The sequence below is a fragment of the Xenopus laevis genome, chromosome 4L, assembly GCF_017654675.1.
Source record: "Xenopus laevis strain J_2021 chromosome 4L, Xenopus_laevis_v10.1, whole genome shotgun sequence".
In the NCBI taxonomy this organism is placed as follows: Eukaryota; Metazoa; Chordata; class Amphibia; order Anura; family Pipidae; genus Xenopus; species Xenopus laevis.
In genome coordinates this window covers 111,817,100-111,839,423 of record NC_054377.1, presented here as the reverse complement: position 1 = coordinate 111,839,423, position 22,324 = coordinate 111,817,100, and the positions used below count along the sequence as shown (strand labels likewise).

At 38.6% G+C, this 22,324-nt stretch overlaps 1 protein-coding gene across 3 annotated transcripts in view; it reads right to left on the bottom strand.

Moving 5' to 3' along the window:
* The window catches only part of LOC108714465 (ubinuclein-2), a 30,310-nt gene extending 9,012 nt beyond the window's left edge, over positions 1 to 21,298 (bottom strand). For 2 of the 3 annotated variants that reach the window (XM_018258739.2, XM_018258738.2), the window contains exons 1-15: positions 20,633 to 21,298; positions 18,906 to 18,998; positions 14,874 to 14,975; positions 14,296 to 14,433; positions 14,032 to 14,138; positions 12,769 to 13,249; positions 10,614 to 10,684; positions 10,127 to 10,256; positions 9,127 to 9,245; positions 8,414 to 8,527; positions 8,180 to 8,323; positions 5,940 to 5,990; positions 5,414 to 5,456; positions 3,488 to 5,236; positions 128 to 374 (exon numbers count right to left, since the gene is read on the bottom strand). In XM_018258739.2, the coding sequence (XP_018114228.1) occupies positions 128 to 374; positions 3,488 to 5,236; positions 5,414 to 5,456; positions 5,940 to 5,990; positions 8,180 to 8,323; positions 8,414 to 8,527; positions 9,127 to 9,245; positions 10,127 to 10,256; positions 10,614 to 10,684; positions 12,769 to 13,249; positions 14,032 to 14,138; positions 14,296 to 14,433; positions 14,874 to 14,975; positions 18,906 to 18,998; positions 20,633 to 21,064 (4,021 nt within the window). In that variant the 5' untranslated portion in view covers positions 21,065 to 21,298. The remainder of the gene's footprint in view (positions 1 to 127; positions 375 to 3,487; positions 5,237 to 5,413; positions 5,457 to 5,939; positions 5,991 to 8,179; positions 8,324 to 8,413; positions 8,528 to 9,126; positions 9,246 to 10,126; positions 10,257 to 10,613; positions 10,685 to 12,768; positions 13,250 to 14,031; positions 14,139 to 14,295; positions 14,434 to 14,873; positions 14,976 to 18,905; positions 18,999 to 20,632) is intronic. The other variant, XM_018258737.2, reaches the window with a different exon arrangement.
* Positions 21,299 to 22,324: the final 1,026 nt, after the last annotated feature.

Sequence of the window (22,324 nt, the reverse complement as noted above, 5' to 3'; positions counted from 1 at the left end):
AATAGAGGAAACCCGTTATAGTGAATCAGGGCAAGTTAATAGTTTTGGTAATACTAGTGCTTTTAGTTGCCATTTACTCATAAAATATCAAAATGATAAAAAACAAAAACAAAAACAGAGTCCTTACTTTGAGTGAGGTTGTGATGGAAAGCTGCAGAGGTCGAACCTGGAGATGTTACCACACCAGGGGTGTCGCTTCCAAAACTGAGCAGCTCCAAGGGAAACTGGAATGGCATGGTGACTGGAACCAAACCGCCAAGCATTCCAAACGGGCCAAGCGAAGCAGTCGTCACACTTGGATTTGTTACAGAGAGCGGTGATGTCATAAGGGTCAGAGGTGACGCATTTGCAAGAATAGAGGCAGCTGCTGCAGACTGAAGAGATTGTTAATATTAAAAGTTGTAATGTAACACCTATAGCCAGGTGTAAAAGTAAAAACATGAAATCATTACATTAGACAAAGACACCCTGGTAGAAGAGGGAAAATGCTAACAGCTACCACAATGTGTGCTACACTTTGGCACTGAAACTCAATATGGAAGATTAGGATAGTGATCACAATACAAAGGGAGATATTCTAACCGAGAAAATTTTTAATAAAGGAAAACTATACCCTCAAACAATGTAGGTCTCTATAAAAAGATATGGCATAATACAGCTCATATGTAAAACACTGCTTAATGTAAATAAACCATTTTCATAATAATATACTTTTTAAGTAGTATGTGCCATTGAGTAATCATAAATAGAAAACTATTTTAAACATTTTAAAAAATAAGGGCCGCCCCCTGGGATTGTAGGATTCACGGTGCACACAAACATACCAAACAAACCATACATGTTAGGTCACACGAGCCAATTAACATACAGAGTTATGTCTTTTGCTTCCTCACTACCTCCTGTTACAATTAGAGCTGTGTTATTTCTGGTCAGGTGATCTCTGAGGCAGCACACAGACCATCACAAAATGGTGGTTCAAGTCAAGAGATGTTAAAGGGCAATATTTACTTAAATATATATTCCAGTTTGGTAAGATTCTTTAATATGCCACTTCATTTGATATAAACTATCTGTTGCTCAAGTATTCATTTTGAGGGTATAGTTTTCCTTTAATGAGCAGTTACTTTGTAATAAACATTCGAAAGAGTTGGTATTTTTTTCTATCCATATATACAAGCACAAATTTAATAGGCTTATGTTGCCAGAGCCAGGTCTCTATGCCGGAAAATGAAAAGCCGATTTAACTAATGGAGCTTATCAGGTTGTCAGTGCTAGACCGGGGCACTAGGTACATTTTAGCTGTGTGCTCAGACCTAACTGTTTTTTAGAATAATGCACAGGCAATATTTGCAGATGTATGGACAACATTCAATATGACATTTATGTTGTTGTACCAATATTTAAGACTAGCTCTACAGAATTACTGAGCATGTGTGTTGCCACAGGCACTAGGATGGATCGACCCATCAAACACAGAAGAGAGTTCCAGGAGGTGCATTTAAGGGTAGGACTACACAGACGTATTCAGCAAGATCCGACGCGCTGCGACAAATGGCATGCAACGGAAATAAGAAAAGCGATAGAAATGTCTGATGAAGTCACAGCGTTGTTCATTAATGACTTAGGGGAGGGTATTGTAAGTAATGTATCAGTGTTTGCAGATGACACAAAATTATCCAGCCCAATTAATTCCATCCAGGATGTGGCATCCTTGCAACAGGATCTTGACAAACTGGCAATCTGGGCAGCTACTGAATCAGTTGTACAGGCTGATACATTAGATAGCTTTAAGAAGGGGTTGGATGGCTTTTTAGCAAGTGAGGGAATACAGGGTTATGGGAAATAGCTCATAGTACAAGTTGATCCAAGTTGATCCGATTGCCATTTTGGAGTCATGAAGGAATTTTTCCCCCTCTGAGGCAAATTGGAGAGGCTTCAGATGGGTTTTTTGCCTTCCTCTGGATCAACTGGCAGATAGGTAGTTAATAAATAAAAAAAAAAAAAAAAAGGTTGAACTCGATGGACATGTGTCTTTTTTCAACCTTACTTACTATGTTACTATGTTACAACACGACACGACTGTCTGATCCAGATCGCGTCGGATTGCGCCGAGAACGTCTGTGTAGTCCTACCCTAATACACAAATCATTTCTGTTCTGGAGTGATACATTTAATTTGCAGCATATATAGATTTTGATGCAACAATGACACAAATTGATATGGTTAGAAATGGCACATACAAGTTTGTTTCTATAGATATATAACTTGTACAAGTTGAGCTCAAAACAAACAAGAAATGTTTTTCTCCATCAAACATAGGGCCAGTGTCAATTCAGAGAGAAAAAGGTTTATCACTTTAAAACTAATGGGCAAGATTCAATTTGGGAAGCAATTCAATTAAGAAATAGGTATCTCGAAAGAACTGGAACCTAAAATTGAATCATGTCCATACGTTTCTAAAATGATAAAACCATGAAAGTTACCTTTTTCTAACCGAATTATTTAATCTGGCCCTTGGTACTATTAAAAAAAAAAAAAAAACAATTACGCAATAAGTTACAATGTGAAGCTCTCTACTGCCCATAGTGACTAAATTGTGCACCACTGGTAGCCTACTGCCAAAAACAGCAATGGGTATCTGCAGATTTGTGTAGAAGGGTCTCTGAAGGCATTGGTCAGGGAAATTTTTAAATGGTGGCCATCATAGCACCCTATGCTGCATCCTGAGCTATTCTTTCTCTGGGCTCATATACAAAAAATGACAGTTTGATCCTTTAATGTACCCCTTTAGCTATAAGAGAGTCAATAGTCAGCTGGGAAACAATGCATGCACCACCCCCAAGCAGTTTTCATATATTTTAGATGGTAAGCTCTTTTGGGTAGGGCCCTCTTCAAATCTTGCATTAGCTATTGGTTGCTTTGTTTTCAATACTGTATGTTTAATATGGAGTTTGGCCAGAGTGTGGAAGTCAAATATAAAGAGAGAGAGTTAGTTGCAGCAGCCATATCAGATTGAGACTAGCAGTACTGTCTGGGGCTCAGAACTTGCCTGCGACAGCTAATGATATGTTGTTGCCATTTCGGCCTATTGCAAAAAGCCTAAACAGCAACAGGCACTGACTGAGCAAACATCTGGTTTTGCATAGACTTAAAAGTTCAATCATTTAGTTATTAGATTATGTCTAAGGTTTTATAGAGAAAAATAAATACATGAATAGCATCTATTATCTGGGACACTGCTAGTATTTGGATAATAATTGGTGGTGCAAACCTAATAACTCCTATAAACTATGTATGATCCTTACTACAGAGGAGTATTTGTTGTACCCTCCAAAAGCATAAACAGGAACTTAATAAAACTTTTTATCATACAGATTTTTATGCTGCTGTTATAAGAAATCAGTACGATTAAGCATTACCAAGTACAAGTCCACAGAGAATAACCTTTTAGATATGAACATTTCAATATAGATTTCTTAACTCTCACCTGCACAGTGGCAGCTGCAACTGGAGACCCTGAGGCAGATGGTTGTCTATGAGGCGTTGGCTGTTTGGTAGCACCCAGAGTTCCATTACCTGCACCAGGAGTAAGGTTAGTCCTGTTTATAGAGCTTGAATTAGAAATTATTCTGCTGTTAGGAATATTCAAGACAGCATTAGCCACTGTAGTCTTAACAGTTCCAGGCGGAGTAGTCTTAACAGTTCCAGGTGGCGTAGTCTTAACAGTTCCAGGTGGCATAATCTTAACAGTTCCAGGTGGCGTAATCTTAACAGTTCCAGGTGGCGTAATCTTAACAGTTCCAGGTGGCGTAATCTTAACAGTACCAGGGGGCATACTCTTAACAGTTCCAGGTGGTGTAGCATTAAGTGGTTTTGTAGATGGAAATAAATGCTTTGGAGACTGGTTGGGTTGTTTGGGTGAAGGGCTTTGCATTTTTGGTAAAGCAATAGGTATTTTCAGGGGCTGGGCAGGCATTTTTGAGGAAGGGCTAGGTTGTCTGGGAGATGGGGAGTTTGGTTTGGGAGAAGCGTTTGGAAACTTAGATGGAACAGTTGGACTCTTTATCAGGTGTGTTGTTACTGTACCTCTACCAGCAGGCATCGGACTTACTGTGGGTGAAGAACGCCCAATATTAAGTCCACCTGGCACCTTGTGATGCGTAGTACTCTGGGAAACAATGACAACAGAACTGGAAGAACTAGTGGTGGGCTTACAAGATGGTGCAATAGTGTAAGGGGACTTAAACCCAGATGCAGATCCTTGGACACCCATATTTTTCACCAAAAAATTACTTGAGGTAGACAAGGGTATTGTACGAGGACCGGGTGCTTGCTGGTTGCTAGAGGAGGGGGAAGAGGGAGGTCGATAGCCAGTGTTTTTTTCAGGGATCTTTATAACAGGAGAAGTGGAAGATATCTGAGGACTGCTGGTTAGTCGTACAACTGGGTTAGTGTGCGACTTGCTGATAGTTGCTTGTAAGGGTGTAACATAGTTTTGTTGAATCGGAGATTGCTGATTAACTTTTACTATTTGCATGGAGGCAACATTCTGGACTTGTGAAGATGAGGAAGAAACATGAGCCTGTGAAGATGAAATTACAGATGTTGAAGGGGTAGATGACGAAGAACACACTGCTTTGGCCACAGCTGCAGATGAAGCCTTCACTTTTACAGGTGTAGATGAAGAAACTTCAGCTTGCAGAGACCTCTGCATTCCTTGTTGAAGTAACTTAGCTGGTAGTGGTTCCAAAGATACTTTGGGGTTTTGAATGGAAGACCCTGCAATAAGCCCAGAAATCACCGTGGAATGGGCTGCTGCTAGATCCTGGGGTTTCTTTGGTACAGGGGCTGAATGGCCTGCAATTAGACTAGATGCGTGTGAAGGTTGATCAGCTTTTTTAGTACCACCTAATGGCAACTTGCTCATGATAGAAGCAAGTTTCTCTTCTCTTAAGGCAACTTTGGGCCTTGAGGTGGGTGTTTCAATGCAGGAGCTTGATGAAGGGGCACTAGCTCCATTATTTAGAACAGCCAATGCATCTGAGATAGAATCTAATGAAGGTGGCTTTAAAGAAAGATCTTCATCCAAAGAGTCATCCAGACAAATGGTCTCTGAGGTGGGGGTACAGTTGGAGTTGGAAAGTCCAACAACTGGAGTAAGTGTGTGAGGAGTAGGGACACGCGCAAAGGAAGAGATAGGAGTGGAGGTCTTTTGCTCCTTTTTTGGACTAGATTCCTAAAAGGGAAAAAGATAAAACTTTGTATAAAAGGCACCTCATTGCAAAGTAAAGAAAAAACAAAGCATATAACAATTAACAAGATTATAGAAAGCTACATGTGTCTATAAAAATCAGTGCAACATTGTAATTAAGTGCAGCACGGTAACTGGAAATCTTCATTAAGTGTAACTTGCCTTGACTTTGGGTTTAGGGGCCAGGATAACTTTTTTCTTGGCACTGTGGAAGAAAAAAAAAAATATTAAAAAGGGAAATTTTAGCACCTGGCACAATTATTTTCCTTTTTCTATGTTTTAAAGTATACAGAAAGCTTTGAATAACGAGAAGTCCATCTCCCATCGACTCCATTTTAATAAAAGAAAATTTAAAAATGATTTCCCTTTTTTCTGTAATACCTTGTGTACTTGATCCTAACCAAGATACAATGAATCCTTACTGGAGGCAAAACACAGATTTGTGCTGTAGTTTACTATTTTTCACTTACAAAATTTACTAAAAACACACTTGACTAAGTGGACAAACATTTTTCTACACACAGGTAGACAATGTAAACACCTAAAATTGTTGAACTAACTTAACTATCCAGGGCATCCTGATAAATTATTTTGGTAGCCAGTACTTCATTTGCATTGGCAGAAGAGTTGCCCTGACAACAATGGATAGTTTTAACATATTTAAAAAGGAGAAATGCTCTCTACTTACGGTGCAGAAGTAAGATGATTGTGTACTTTGCGGCTTTCTTTAAACAGCATCCTATAAGAACAAATTTTCTATTTTACATTATTCGCCAACAAAATTTAATGTTTGCACCATCATGAAAGCAGCTACAATGCCCACTGAACTTGCTGAAGAATGGACAATACCTAAACTACATTTTAGATCAAACCAAAAATAAAATGTTACCTAATCAAAGAAATCCATTAAACATGTTTCAGTGCTTTTAAAGTTATATGTAAATGTAATTACTAATGAAAGTTGAATTTGTTTGTCCGCTTCTATTATCTTGACCTGATATAGAAGAAGCCAGCAGATTACCAGACCGATTTAAGCTGAAGTAGTATGACTTTAAAACATTGTTTTAAAAGAGATGAAGGAGTAAAGTAAGGGATATTCAATCAATGCTTCCAATAATTACATTTTTAAATAATTTTACAATTACTGTGCATTAAAAAGAGACTCAGAACTGAATTTTTCCATCATACATTATGTTAGTTTTGGGTTTAAATCCTTTTTAAAGGAACAGTCAGACCAAAAAATAAAAAGGGTTTTAAAGCAGGAGTGCCCATACCTTACTAATGGGTGGGCTACGGTTAGTGATGTTGTGCCATTTGGATCTACATCAATAATATCCCTGTTAGCATTCTGTTCCATGGAAAATATTACTTAAATATATTGATTAAATATAAAAGAAAATTTATACTACTAAATATAAAAAAACTATTTCTTCTGTAACCTTAATGAAAAGAATAAAACAGAAGGGTAACTTAGTCGAGCTGTTTTTTGACAGTGTCTTGAAATCTACTAATCACCAACTACAGGTCTACTGGTAGATCCCGATCTACCTTTTGTACACCACTGTTTTAAAGTAATTAATATATAATGTACTGTTGCCCCGCACTGGTAAATATGATCTGTTTGCTTCAGAAACACTACTATTGTGTAAATAAACAAGCGGCTTGTGCAGCAATGGAGGCATTTGAAACAGGGCTAAATGGCACAGGTTAAATAGCAGATAACACAAACTCAGCAGAATACCATTTTATTCTATGAAGCTTATCTGCTATGTAACGGAGACTTTTCTCCTTTGAATGGCAGCCTCATGGCTACACAGCAGATTACTTATATACAGCTATGGGATCTATTAACCAGAATCCTGGGACCGGATGTTTTCCAGATAAGGGAGCTTTCTGTAATTTGGATCACTATGCCTTTAGAATGCCAACAAGTTATTTAACCATTAAATACATCATCAAATAAACCCAATAGGATTTTTGCCTTCAATAAGGATTATGTTTATCTTAGCTGTGGTCAAGTACAAGGTACTGTTTTAATATTAGAGAACAATTAAATAAATTTTTTTAAATTGAATTGTTGGCCTCAAAATGGGCTTTATAGGAGATTACCTTGCTGTAATTTGGAGCTCCGGATAAAGGATCCCATACCTGCAGTACTATATAACTTAGAAAAATATATAGACTACATATACTTATAGCAGTGTTTCTGACGCAAACACAGCAGTTTTACCAGTGCTGGGAAACCTTACATTTCTGTTACTGCTCCTTTAAGCCAAGACAGAGGTAGACAAGAGTGCTGGCTCTTTTGCTTTCAGTCTGTGCATCTTTTCGAGGCAGAGAGAAGCAAATCTGCTCTATGCTTCATCTCCATTGATATGAATAAGATCAGCTTGCATGCAGTCACATGCAGCTGTGGTTCGAGCAAATACAGGAAAGCGGGCATTTTCAGGCTGAACTACATTCTGCCGAGTATGACTGCATGCAAGCGGTTCCAATGAATGGAGAGGCTGATAGCACCGGAGTTCACTCTCTTTCTGCCCTTGGTCTTAAGACTGTGGCTAGCAAAAAAGATGTGGGGGCTTATTTATCGAGCTGTGTTAATTATTATACATTAAGTATAAAATAAAGGTTTCATAAAGATGCAATTCACTCCTTACAAAGCCCATCCCCATTACAGAAATCAGAATCCATTAAAATGGTCAAATGATGTGGTCAGTGAATGATGAGACCATTTTTTGACAAAACCTGTAGCAGAAGGAGAGGAGTCAATACATACGTTTTTTGTTTATGCCATAAAACAACAAATGTTTCATAATATAATTTCTTTCTATAAAATAATGTAAACTTACAAGGGGTTGTAAACTACCGCACATATTTTTTTCAGAAAAGCGGTGATGGATCAAGGGCATCTAAAATGAGATGTCTTACCTAGACTGCATCCAGCCTTTGGGCCATAATGGTTTCACTTCTGTCTCCATGAAAGTTTTTAGATAATCCTCTGCAGAAATGCTTTTATTGGGCTCAAGTTCATAACATCCAAGCTTAATTCTTACAAGATTACAGAGCAATTCTCTATATAGAAATACAGAACAAAGAAAACTATAACCCCATTAACATATTACAGACACATCAAATACATACTGTAATAACATTATCGCCTACCTTAAAGCATCATCCCAGCAAAACTTTTTTCTTGGTCCCATTACTCTTTTACCAGGTTTCTCTTCATCATCCTCTTCTGATGGGTTTCGATCCTTATCATCTTCAGCTTGGTGCCTTATGGAAATAAAGGGACAACATATATTTTTGAGGGTTTGAAAAAAAGTAGATACAGACAAGTTCAAGAAGAGAGAAAAAAAAAAATTATGATATATAGCCATCTAGTCTTGAAGATTTTCTAAACCAGTCTGTCCTTTCAACTATAGATTTTTTAATAAATAATGTTGTTTTTGTTCAACAGTTTATGTTCAGATGGCTGTGACTAAACAGTGTTGATGTTTTCCATTGTGATTTGGGGCCCTTTTGGCTCTTAACATCTGCTGAAAACTATGATATGGAAGGGAGGTAGTCAATAAACAGTCCTTTACATTTTATTGTTTATGTTTTTCATCCATTATCTTCACTACCCTGTACCTTTCCCATGGAGGGAAGCAAACAGCCATGCATATTTCAAGATGTGTTGTAGTGTTACATGGACATGTTTTCCATACCTTTACACTGTAAGCAATTGTGAGCATAACAATCAGAATATCAATATCGGTATCCACAGTGCCCACACACAGCAATAAATACTGTACACTATGCATATCATTTTCACTTTCTAAATTGAAGCACATAGCACAAATATTCTGGTTTGAAAAATGAAAGGTACATACTTTGCATTTTTGGCCTGATTATGTGCTTGGCAGTCCTCTTGATATCGGTTTATCTGACCAGGCATAACATTGTTAATAGCCAGTTTCAGCCTTTGAAGAGGCACTTTTAAAAGATCGTCCTAAGAAAGATGAAAAGTACTAGTTCAACACGGCACATAAACAACTTTATGTAAATGAAAGCACAGACACATTATAGGGTTAAAACAATGTAAAATGTGGCATGTGCACGTCAGCAGTGTTTACAGCATCATTAAACCACGGGTGAAATGGCTTCTTTACCTCTCATGCTCAGTTGCTTAGGGCCATATGCTTAACAATTGGGTCAATTCCATCTAAATACCAAGTAAAATCTGGAAAAATTCAGACCATCTGAAATTGTGTTCTTAATTTTAATAATTTTGCATGCTCCCAAAACAATGCAACTAACTTTAAGGAAAGGCTTCATACACTTGGGGGTGCCAAATGTTAGGTAATCCCACCTAACCGGCCACCGGTAATGCACCAGCCCAGGGTTATACCAGTGAGCACCACGGAGAGATCCTCTTCTTCTTTCCTTTGCGCGACTGTGCATGCTCAGTAGAACGAAAAGCTGTACTTTAACTAAAAATTCGGCTATTTCGTTCAACTGTGCATGCATCTGCCCCGGGAAATTTGAAGAAAGACGACGCCGGAAGAGGATCACTCCATGGTGCTCAATGCCGGTGCAGTTTTCTGCTGATAGGAGCACCGGCCCAGGGTTTCAGATAAGTCAATACAATCACTTGAGGATGATCGTTGGACAACCCCACCAAACCAGCGCATCTTTAGTGCATGGTCAGTTTTAGGCTATTTGGAAACCTTTTCATATAAAATGTTCTGAAGAGCACAGTTACGAAGTTATTCCAAGTTACCCCCGTACGTGCATCCCTAGCAATGTGTTTGACCGTTGAAGATTTTTATGGAGTGCACAACGAAACAATATTAAAGCAACAAACAGTTTACGGCATAAGACCACATATACCTGTATATGAAGATGAAGTTTTTTCAAGCGCTTGACAAGGGCGTCTTTACTACATGGCACAAACGTCTCTATATGTCCATATACACCATTCCTGTTGCCTGGACTTAGTTCTTGTAACTGCAGTTCAATACTGCCAAAGAAAATAACTGGAGCTCAGATTAATGAAATTCTGCATCGTATTATAAAATACAATATAGTTATTGTTCTGTTAGCAAACAGTTGCATGTATGCAATGAAAAGCTCCATTTTATCCCTGAAGGCAAGAACAAGCTTACAATTTAAATTCTAAGTCTGAAATCTGCAAAGCAAAAAAATGTAAATAAAAAAAAACAAAAAAACACTTGCTAATGAGTATACAAGCAGCATTTCTACATGAGAGAGTTCCTACAGCCAATTTTAAAGTGGGCACATATTCTGTGATGCATATTGTCTTTGCAATTGTTAGGGTTAATTCCATTGAATACAGATTTTAAGAATATATACATACTCTAACAATATGTTATTAATCTCTTGAGTGAAAAATTTCTTGCGTCCTCCTTCATCAAAGATTTTTGCAGCCTGTAAAAGAAGCATAATGATCACTTTATCAAAAGCGCTATCTTGTTCAGAGTTCTATATGATTAGCCCATTACAATGCATTGTGAGCATAATAAAATCTTACATTTTCATAGATAACACTGGCTTAAAAAATATGACTTCAAACCACAATGTTACTTAACTGGGAAGGAAAAAAATCAAACATCTGTGACCGTGTTTGGTTTAAAAAAATAAAAAACACATCAGCAGTTAACATCCCTTGGTCTACTATGCTTACATGATAAACAAAAAGTCTTTATTTATGGAAAATTATATGAAAACTGAAAAAAAGTGCTGTTGAACAACCCCTTTAAATTTATAATTTGTATTTGCATGTAGTTTTGTAAGAAAACTTGTGAATAAAAAAAATTCACTATGGTTAGCAAAGCATTTCAAGGACTGATTGCATGCCTGGGAGAAGTATCTGAATATTAATGCTTTCAAAAGAATATAGAAGTATATATGTATAGGAGGGCTCAAAGCAGTACATTTTACAGTAAATATGGCATTGCAAACATTCTGCCTGCAATAAGGATAGGAGTAGAGTTTTGTTCTAGAAAAGTCTACTACAGGATAACACCAAAGCCTGTCATCTCCTTAGTGATGGCATAGTATTGAGAAAACAGCTTAAAGTATTAATCCTCACTATTACAAGTTTACCTAGGAGCGCAGTAGATCAGCAGAAATGGAGTACACTGTGATATACTGGTTATTACAGATTGGCAAAGAATTGTCAGGTTTTCTTAGACAGACCCTGTAGGCTAGCACAACCAGGGCCGCAATCAGGGGGGGCACAGGGGGGACAGTTGTCCTGGGCCCGCAGGTATTTGTGTATAAGGGGGGTCCGGCCATGCTTCACTTACTTTATTAGCCGTGCCCCCCCTGCAGTCAGCGTGCTGAACTCTTCAGTAAAGAGCAGAGGAGCTCCGTGCGTGTATGACCAGTCTCCTTTTCTCTTCTCTGTATCCTCATTGGTTGATTAAGTTTAAGTCCCGGTAAAGCTGTACAGGGATCGGATTGGTGAAGTAGGATCTTCCCCTCTCCTCCTCAACCAATGAGGATACAGAGAAGTGAAAAGGAGACTGGTCTTACACGCATTGAGCTCCTCTTTTCTGAAAATTTCAACACGCTGACAGCAGGGGGGCCCGGATAATATAGTAAGTGAAGCATGGCCGGGCCCATCTTAACCCTGGCAAGCGATTTTATTTAAATTTTGGGGGGGCTGTCCACCATTTTTTTTTTAACTTAAAGGAGGGTCCACCAGTGGATTTTAATAACTTGTGGGGGGGGGGGGACAGGCCATCAGTGTTTTTTCTTTACATTCAGGGGGGCTCCTGATCACCAATAACTTTTTATAACTTGTGGGGGGGGGGGGGTGCAGGCCATCAGTATTTTTTTTTTTTTTTTACTTGCAGGGGGGCCCCTGCAACCAATGTTTTTAAAAAAACTTTTATATGGGGCCCTGGCCAACAAAAGCTTTTTATATACTTGTGTGTGTGTGGGGTTTAACTGTGGAGTGGGTGGGATCTGGGCGGGCCCCGAAAATTTTGTTGTACAGGGCCCCCGTGATTTCTAATGGCAGCCCTGAGCACAACCATGAAGCTGACTCACTCTTGTTCTAGGGAGTGAGGGGGGGGTCAGTCTTAAGGAAGAAGACAAGAATCCTGGGAAGGCCATGTTAAATCCCCTTTAAGAAGCAAGCAAAGTATACTGGGAAGTGCTGTAGTGTTCCAACCCTCAGTGAGCATATACCCACTGATCCTCTTACAATCTGCTGCAGGTTACATTTTGCAACTTTCCTTTTAGGCAAACCCCATCAAGCTAAAATATCTGATGTACCTGCAAGCTGCCCTCGCTGTTTTAGGGAACAACTAATGATACCAAATGTAAACTGGAGCCAAAAAATAAAAAATTGGAAACAAAAGATTGTAACCAAGGATAAAAAAAGTTCTGAACCAATAACAGGGAGCAACTTACTACTACTTACTGCAAGCTTACTACGTAATTGTGTTACATTTTCAAAATTCCAGAATTGTATAATATAATTTACACCACTTGTCACTGACCACTCGTAAATCAGCAATACGTTTTTCCAATGGAACTGGAAGTCCTTCAGGAAGAGGTGGCACTTGTTTTGGTAGCTGCACCTCAGGAGGGTTTACAGATTGCCCAATGCTACCATTCTCTCCAAGGTCAGAACCTGCTGGGCTGTCATTAGATGCAGAATCCAAAAGCTTATCAAAATCAAAGTCACTTAGCATCTCCAGAGCGCTCTCTGCTTCCTGCATGAGCTCCCTCTCACTTCCAAAGATGGCAAGAACTGGATCGTTGCCAAGTCCAAGGTCAGACAAATCAGTTGAAGCAGCAGAGACTGATTTAGGAGCAGCATTAACCACAGTTACAGTCGGGGGATTCTGTTTGTTTGCTTTTTTATGTATGCCATCTTTCTCTTTTTGAAATTTTCTCAGCATGGCAGCAAGGGCCAAAGAGTCTTTATAAAGTTTTTTCTTTTTCTTGTCAGGTTTGTGGGAATTGAAGGCCATGACACTGTAAATGTGAACAAAAAAAAATGTTTTTTTGGAAAACAAACTATATCTCCAGACATGGGTCTTTGAGTATAGTGGTTTCTTAGGACCACCCTTAGCTTTGGCCACATTGACTTGATGGTCTACAAGAGCACAGCGGTGTTACAAGGCAATATCCCAAGTCTCAGACATGGATTTGGATAATTACTCATGTGTTGGCCATTACATATAGTATATACAATTTATAATAGCCAATCAAGATTTTCCATTCCATGGAACAATTATAAAACATGCCAACAATACGAATTTGGCCATGCAAATTTTAAAGCCGGCAGACAAATTGGTATTTTAGGTTCAGAGATTATATAGGTATGACCAATAGATCATTTTTGCACAGCATTATAAAAGTAAATAAAAGGGAATACTACATGTAGTCTATAATTAGGAATTCCTGCAAATTGTGATTACAAAATAATTGCTTTGTAGTCAATATGAAAATACATTTCCTCTGGGAGACATTGCTTTATATCATGACTTAACAGGTTACCATGGAAATAATAATGATAACATGACAAATAAGGGACTTGTCAGATAGACAGGTGTATTATCATCCCCTGGGAAATCTCATCTCCCATGGGTGATAAAGCATCCAAAAATACCTGTATAAACACACACTCAGTTGGGAAAACCAAATGTAAAATAAAAAATTAATTTACTATGGAACAGTACAATTACTATCCAGAAGCCCTCATTACAATAGGGACATCATCATTACAACTGATAAATGTTAATCACTAAACATACCCTATCTGTTTAGCAGCTTTAATTTTCTTCGGCTTTTCTTTCTCTGTATTCTCCTCTTTCCGCTTTCGTTTCTTCAAGGATCGCTCATCGTCTTTAATTTTTGATACCTTTGGAAAAGTACATTCAAAAGTAAAGTTTGGATTTTAATCAAAATCACCAAGACACACGTGTGTGTGTGTGTGTGTGTGTACACATTTACACAGTTTATAGGGACCCTTACTGCATGCATACAGAAAAAATATAAGAAGATTCCCAAAAACTCACTTTTGATGATTTGTGCTTCTTTTTCACAACAAAGTCTTCATTCTCGGAATCTGAAGCCTGCCTAAACTGCAGTGTTCCTGTGTTGATATAAAATCCTCCATATTTTGTATTCAATGAAGCTGGCACCAATTCATCATACTAGAAAGAATTGTGATGAGAAGAACAAAATAAAACAGTACTTTATTGACCTGTTATTCTCAAACTATTTTTCTACAATGGAAAAACAAACACACAGGCTTCCTACTTTTGCATTATTCTACAACTTAACAGTCAAGGAAACAACTATTAAAGATGCAATAAACTAGAAGTTTACATATTGCTATACTAAATAGATTCTAATAAACCATTTACAAATGTTTTGTAAACATCCTGTAGAAAAGAGGCAAAGAGAAGTTGTGTATGAAAATCCAAAAAAAGAACACACTGAATACCAATAAACATGCTTAAAGTGCAAACATTAAAATTCTAATTAAGAAAAACAAGAAAGTAACATTACAAGAGTTGCAAACTGGAAAGTGGTTAAAAGGGAGGGAAAATAAATTAAGAATTCTAAATAATGATCTGCACAGACTACTCACTGCCTCAGAGTTGTCAATAAAGGGGTCTGTCTCATCATAGCCATAACCAATATCAATCAGATCTTCCATGCGGTCTTTACGATGACGGTGACTTTTAACACCCTTGAAAGAAAAAATGCAAATAAGCTCAATATAAAACTGTCCATAATATATCTTACATACATCATTCAGAACAAAAACATCAATTCTGTTCAGAAATATATACACATTCAGAACTCCCCATACACTATTGAAAAGAAAAAATTACCATCCATTTTGTTTCTACCATCAAGATATAAAGTTCATACCATGCCTGAGACAAAGGGTATTAGCCATTTTGAAAAAGCAACAGGTTTGGTGTTTAAATGCCTACCGTCGTTTAATCCGTGAAACACATGCACATGTGTTTACCACCTTCATTTCAGAAGGCAGCAGTCGTGTCTTGCCTTTGTTAAAAAGAGCACAAATTAGTCTGCTGCTTAAAATGCAAAAGGAGGTGATTATGACGGGTTGCTGAAAGCAGCAGTTTCAGATGATCTGAAGGGAAATTTATTTTGAGTGATTTATTGCTTTAGTGACAAAGGAACTTGTGTGTCATTGCCCTCAGGAAAGGGTTCCCCCTTTTGCTTTGTTGCTAATCAATTTACCAACTCCAGTTTAGCATACTACTTTTCTGTTTCCTGTGATTGTCTCTATGCACCAAGTACTGCCTCATCAAATACTCAGTTTTAGTGATTGCATTTCAGTCATCTGAACTGGGTAAACTGTTTTTGTCCTTCCAAATACTCTTATGTTAATGCACTGCAGCTATCCAATCCCCCGTGTACAAATTCCTGCTGACTGCGGCTCATTGGATTTGCCACTAAATTTGATGCTGTGTGCCCAAATCGATTCCCGGTTGCCTACATTGCTAGTCCCTCGTTACATCTGCATTGCTGAGCTGCATCGTCCTAATATTCAGAAAAATGTACTACAAGCTTTGCAAAAATTTACATAATGTATAAATTTCCTTCATGTAACAACCTTTTCAAACAGCGATTAGCAGCAAGTTAATGGAAATACTAGTTGTTTCTGGATGTTTGAGCACTATAAACCTGCCCTTCTCCAGTGTAAAACTAGAAAACAAAGAAATAGTCACATTTCCATGTGCCATGGTGATCCTGAGAGTAACATTCAATTTCACTTAGACAGAATTCCTGTTATAGGGACAATGCTGTCATGGTGCAGTCATGTCTAGTTTAGGAAGTAGCCAGAGGCATACCAAACAAATAGCCTAAGGTCGACTCCAGGCTGGATAAGCATGGTGGTTAATGAAAGAAGGTAAGTTTAGGTCAGCGATCCCCAACCGGAAGCTTGTGCGCAACATGTTGCTCTCTGACCTCTTGGATGTTGCTCTCAGTGGCCTCAAAGCAGGGGATTATTTTTGAATTGCAGGCAAGTTTTAGTTGCTTAAAAACCAAATGTACTGCCAAACAGAGTCTCCTGTAGGCTGCCAGTCCACATAGGGGCTACTAAATAATCAAAGCCCTTATTTGGCACCACCCAGAAACATTTTCCGTGCTTGTGTTGCTCCCAAACTCTTTTTAAATCTGAATGTTGCTAATGGGCAAAAAAGGTTGGGGACCCCTGGTGTAGGTAAAGAAACCAAATGGGCATAACACAAAATAGATCGAAGCATCAGAGAATTTTAAGGAAAAAAAAAAACCACACACTTGTTACAGAAGAATAAAAGTGCACATACATCCTTCTAGGTTTCAAGTCCCGTCCTTCCCATACAACAGCCCCTTTAATGTTATGCAGATATTTGTAGTCTATTAAATAAATGGAGCAAATGAAGGGGAAAGCATATACCATCAAGCTATAATTTACATTCAATTTCTATAGAGGTTCAGCCAAGCATGCCCAGAAGCACTATTTTACAGGCAAACACGGTGTGCATATAAGCAGGAGCTGTTTCACATCTGAAAAACCAGTAAAGGTGCCCTTAAAATTTCATTAGCAATGCAGGCCTATGGTATCCATATTATGACTGAATGCGTGAAGGAATCTTATACCTCGTTTACTGGAAAGGTAACATTATAAGAATGCTGATGTATTATGTAAACATTTACGATCTCAAGATGTTCAAAATGTAACTGTATATACTTTTTATATATGCGAGTGTAAAGGTGAAGGCTATATATATTTTATATATGGAGATTAATACACCAGCATAAGGGTGGTGACACACACTAAGATTTAGGGAGACTTAGTCACCCAGAGACAAATCACCTCTTCTTCGGGCTACAAATCTCTACGAAAAGCCTTCCCACCGGCAAAATTGTAAATCGTCGATGAGATGGCACTCTGAGCGCTAAGTTCTCCAAAGTCTCCCTAGTTGCTTCACGAGGAAACTTTGGCCAACTTTGAGTTCCATCCCACCGGCGATCCCGAATCTTAGCATGTGCACCACCCTAAAGTTTCAGGATCTTGAGAACAGTAATGATTCAGGCCTTCAAAGTTGTCACAGAAACTCCCCCAAATTGGATTGTGTTACAAGTCTCAGTCTTTGGGGGCACAGAACTACCCTGTTAAGAGCTATGGCGGCCTTGGGCTGGTATAAAAACTTGAATAAACTCACAACTCGAATGTTTGTATTCATGAAAAAACACGAATGTAAAAAACCTCAAATCAGTGCAATTGGGGAAAAACTTGAATACTCAAATTGACAAAGTTATTGGTGAAAAAAAAAACAAAAAAAAACAGAAGAGAGTTTTTGACCAAAAACCACCGAAAAAAACCTGAACATCATGAAGGCTAAAATCTCTTCAAATAGTTCAAGGGACCTCTGCCATTGACTTCTACATGACCTCCACAGGTTTTAGCTGAAGTATTTTCAAATTCAAGCTTCTTGCTGCTTCGGGGCAAAATAAATCTCAAAAAAATTGAGTTTTTACCGAAACTACCCTTCAAAAAAACACAACTGAACCTTTAATAAATAATCCTCAAAATGTGTACCATTACTATCCTACAACTTTGTTTGAGTTATTGTCAGTTTCCAGCTGCCAAACTTTTCTAAAAAAAAAAAAAATATAATAATTAAAAAAGCAAGCAGATGCAACTAGAGAAAACAGTTCAAAATTAATTTTCATCTTGACCTTTTGTTAAAAAAATTGGAAACAAACTGCAATCTAAGATAAGTCCAATGTTACCTTAATATCACTTATGTTGACTGGGGTTAGATCTTTGTTCCCACAACTGATTTAAAGTAGAATTGACAAGACTTTGTCATCCATGCAGAAAACAGGTGTTTATTTGCTACTCAGACTGGATTAATGAACCACCCAGGACATTCAGAGATGTCAGTAATAGAAAATATATTTACTTACCCTTTATATAGAGTTACAAAACTCCAGTTACAAGTGTCCAGTGAAATAGATTTAGCAAACCACAGGAAACGACCAATACCATGATATGCTTGTTAATTCATATTTGTCCCTCAGCCAGCAAGTTTTAGGCACTTTATGTTGGATTTGAAAAATACTAGCACTTACAGGGTACAGTGGACTCAATACAAAACCTTAAAGTGCTGGATAACTAAGTGAAGTTGATGTTATTTTTCAAATTATGAGAAATGTATTAAGCATAATTTATGGGTGGGACCACAAAAACAACAATGTTAAACGAGGGAAAACATAAATCAGGGGATGTCAAATTAAGGTTTTACAGTATTACGAGACAACAAATCAGACCATTTCCAGTTCAACCGGTTATTAATTTTAATTTGTTATATGCTATAGATCACGGGATGATTCACAACTAGCTAATGACAGAGCTGTTTTAAGTCTTCTCAGAACAGATATTAAATTCATTTGAAAAAAAAATTATTCTGCTTTATATTCTGTTTATTTACAGCATCGGACCCAGATTGAATACTGTAGACAAACTTTCGCAAGGACCTGCCCTAAACAGCACAGCAACCCATACTGGGGCCATGACCCAAAGGTTAACAATCTAGATTTACAGAAAAATTACAATGTTCCCATAATACTTACATGTTCCCATAATACTTACATATTTGGCTTCAAACTTCTTAGCCATATTTTCTACTTCGAGCCTCTCTCGCTCGTCGTCATTAAATGGATCATGCGTTGGCGGAGGCTTTGACTAATAAAAGGAAAAAAACTGTGATCAGTACCCGAAATACACGTTTTAATCTTCTACCTTTACCAAGAGAAGCCCATCTTACAAGACCTGCATGTGTTGAAGGTGGTTCACCTTCACGGTAACTTTTAGTATGTTAAAGAATGACCAATTCTTGGCAACTTTACTACACTATTTATTTTTTATTGTTTTTGAACGCCTTTGCCTTCTTCGGACTCTTTCCAGTTTTCAAATGTGGGTCACTAACCCCATCTAAACAACATATGCTCTGTAAGGCTACAAATGTATTATTATTGCTACTTTTTATTACTTGTCTTTCTATTCGGGCCTCTCCTATTTATATTCCAGTCTCTTATTCAAATGAGTGCATGGTTGCTAGGGTAAATTTAACCCTAGCAACCAGATTGCTGAAACTGCAAATGGAAGAGCTGCTGAATGAAAAGCTAAATAACTCAAAAACCACAAATGATAAAAAAAATAAAAAACAATTGCAAATTGTCTCAGAATATCCCTTTCTCCGTCATACTAAAAGTTAATTTAAAGGTGAACAACCCCTTAAACTGGATAGTAGAAAACAAATGACCTTATTTGGTTTATGCTACAAATGTAACAGTGCAGAGTTATATTGGCAAAATCCCAGGTATTATTAACACTGACATGTTTTCTCTTCTGCTGTATCATCTTACCTTTATCATACCAGTGTTTAAGTTTAGTTCTTTTATATGACTTTTCAATTTATAAGGTATTTTACTAAGGTATTTTTAAATGCAGGATTGCCCATCTGTTCTGTGAGTGTTGTGTCATGAATTAGAGATTCTCTGTTAATTCAAATCAAGAGATTCAACCAAAACTGCCAGAAAGGGGGCAATACAAACAGGAAATAAATTCCATCCAAGGACAAAGAGTCAAGTGTCTTTATTTTATTTTTACAACACTACGACAAAAATATTATTTTCACTAACCTCTGAATTATACATATAGTCACAAGAACCCCACACTATTTGGGTAAGAGTCATTTGTCGGGTCATAAACGTTAGGGCTGCCCCTTACAGGCTAAAAGCAGTATATAGTGGAAGATCTGAAATTAGTAATTGTGTCAAGATTATAAACTAAGGGAGGGGCTGATGATCTTTGCTCTACATAGGGATGCTTCAACTTAAAAATAAGTTCTTTCCTGGACCACACGCCTATTTATTTTTTAAAAGCAAGCAACATCTCAAAGATAAAAGTTCTTTTGTTCATCAGAACCACAGAAGAACAGCTAAAGAGCCCTTTAAGATACAGGGGTTAATAATAACTTTTAAAGTCACCTTTTTTTTTTAAATAGAATTGGTCCCTTTTAAAATACAGCCATAAGAGTGTTCTTATTAACAGGTCATCCCAAGCTGGAGTTAACAAGCATACATCTACCCCAATTTAATTCATTTACTCTCTGCTTTGAAACATGCAAAGCTGAATGTCACATGACCCTTTTACACAATAGAAAAAAAGAAAAGTTTTCCAGCAGTTTGGCAGCGGGGAGATGTAGTTGAAGCAGCTCGAGGTGCCATTCTGCAGATTGTGGCAGTGTATGTGATAAGAATGAGTGCAGAGTAGAGACAAACAGGAAGGCCTATATATGTTGCTGCGCATCTCACCTGTCCAGCGACTTCCTTGGCCGGAACCGGGATCCGTGCGCGTCCTGCCTTCTGCTCGTTCTGCAGCAGTTTGGGGTAACTGAATTCCGCACAGCCCTCCTCCGTGGGGTCAGTTAGTGCCAACTCCAGCCGCACAGTCCCCGGAAGTTCGTGACTGTCATCCCCGAGGGGTTTGGGGAGCGCCTGACCGATGTCAGCCTCTAGGGCAGGAGTCGAGGGCTCACGTTGTAGCCGCTGCTCAAGCGCTTGCGGAGGAGGCCTCTGCTGTAACATGGCTTGGTGTGAGGCCCTGGGCTGTGGTGGCCTTTGTGCCGGCGGCTGCAGTGGAGGTGGAGTTCGCTGGTGCTGCTGTTCCACAGTCAAGACTGGGCCGGTCTCGCGTGGCTTCATGGGTGACAGACTTACAAACGGAACCCTACGCGGCTCCGCCATTCTTTCCTCTCTCACACACACAGCTGCCTCTAGAAAATCCTCGCGTCTCCCGCGTGCTCTTTTCCTTTATTCACAGTCTCCGTATCCGGCGCAAACTTGCGTTCCACTGGTGACGGCTCCCTTATAATTGTTTCCCAAGTGCTGCAGCCGCCGCCAGCACCTCTCTACGTGCCGCTGCCATCTTGGACCCCACATAAATAATAACAGGGCCACTCACTATAGCGCATGCGCTTCTGGGACCTCGGATGTAGGCGGGTTTGTCAACGTCATTACGCAACACGTGCTGTCTTCTTCGCGTTTGTTTTACAATGTACGATATCTACGCATTCTACGTTAATTTCGGTTGTCAAGGTAGCAGAGACGCGGAACTCTGAAGGGATAGTGATTTAAAGGGATACTACCATCAAAATGTAAATGCTATGCTTGTGGCTGTATAGTGCACAATACACACGTTTCAGTAAGTCATGTGACAAACCTTACACTACTAAGCACCAATTATAACTCATGATATCACGAAGCAATGTTTACAGTGGTGTAACTAGATGTTACTGGGCCCCACAGTAAATTAATTGTAGGTAGGGTTGCCTCCTTTTCTGGAAAAAAATACCAGCCTTCGGATTCGGCCGAATCCTTCTACCCGGCTGAACCGAATCAGAATTTGCATATGCAAATTAGGGGTGGGAAATCGTGTGACTTTTCGTCACAAAACGAGGAAGTCAAAAAATTTTCCCCTTCCCACCCCTAATTTGCATATGCAAATAAGGGTTCGGATTCGGCAATCTTTCACAAAGGATTCGGGGATTCGGCCGAATCCAAAATAGTGGATTTGGTGCATCGCTAGTTGAAATTGCTCATTATTTGGGCCTCCTGAAGTCCCATATGCCACCTGGCCGCCCTGCGGACGCAGGGTCTGCTTCCTCAATAGTTACAGCCCTGACACAAGTTTCCGCGAGTCATATGACAGAAATGACATCACTAAGTTCCGATTATAACTCATGACATCACTAAGCACTGTTTATAAGGTTACAGTTTAAAGGATATTCATGGATTGTGTATTATAATGTTTCTATAGTTGTATCAATCTGGGGGAAAAAATCAAGGAATATGCTGCAGACGGAAAACCCTTTACTAGGTCAAATACGCATACATGTTTTCACCCACAACCCATCTATTTCTTGGTGCTTGTGTGACATTTACAACTTTCTGGTACTCTAGGGCTGAGGCATACCAGACACTTTTTTGGATGTATTTGGGTCCTTG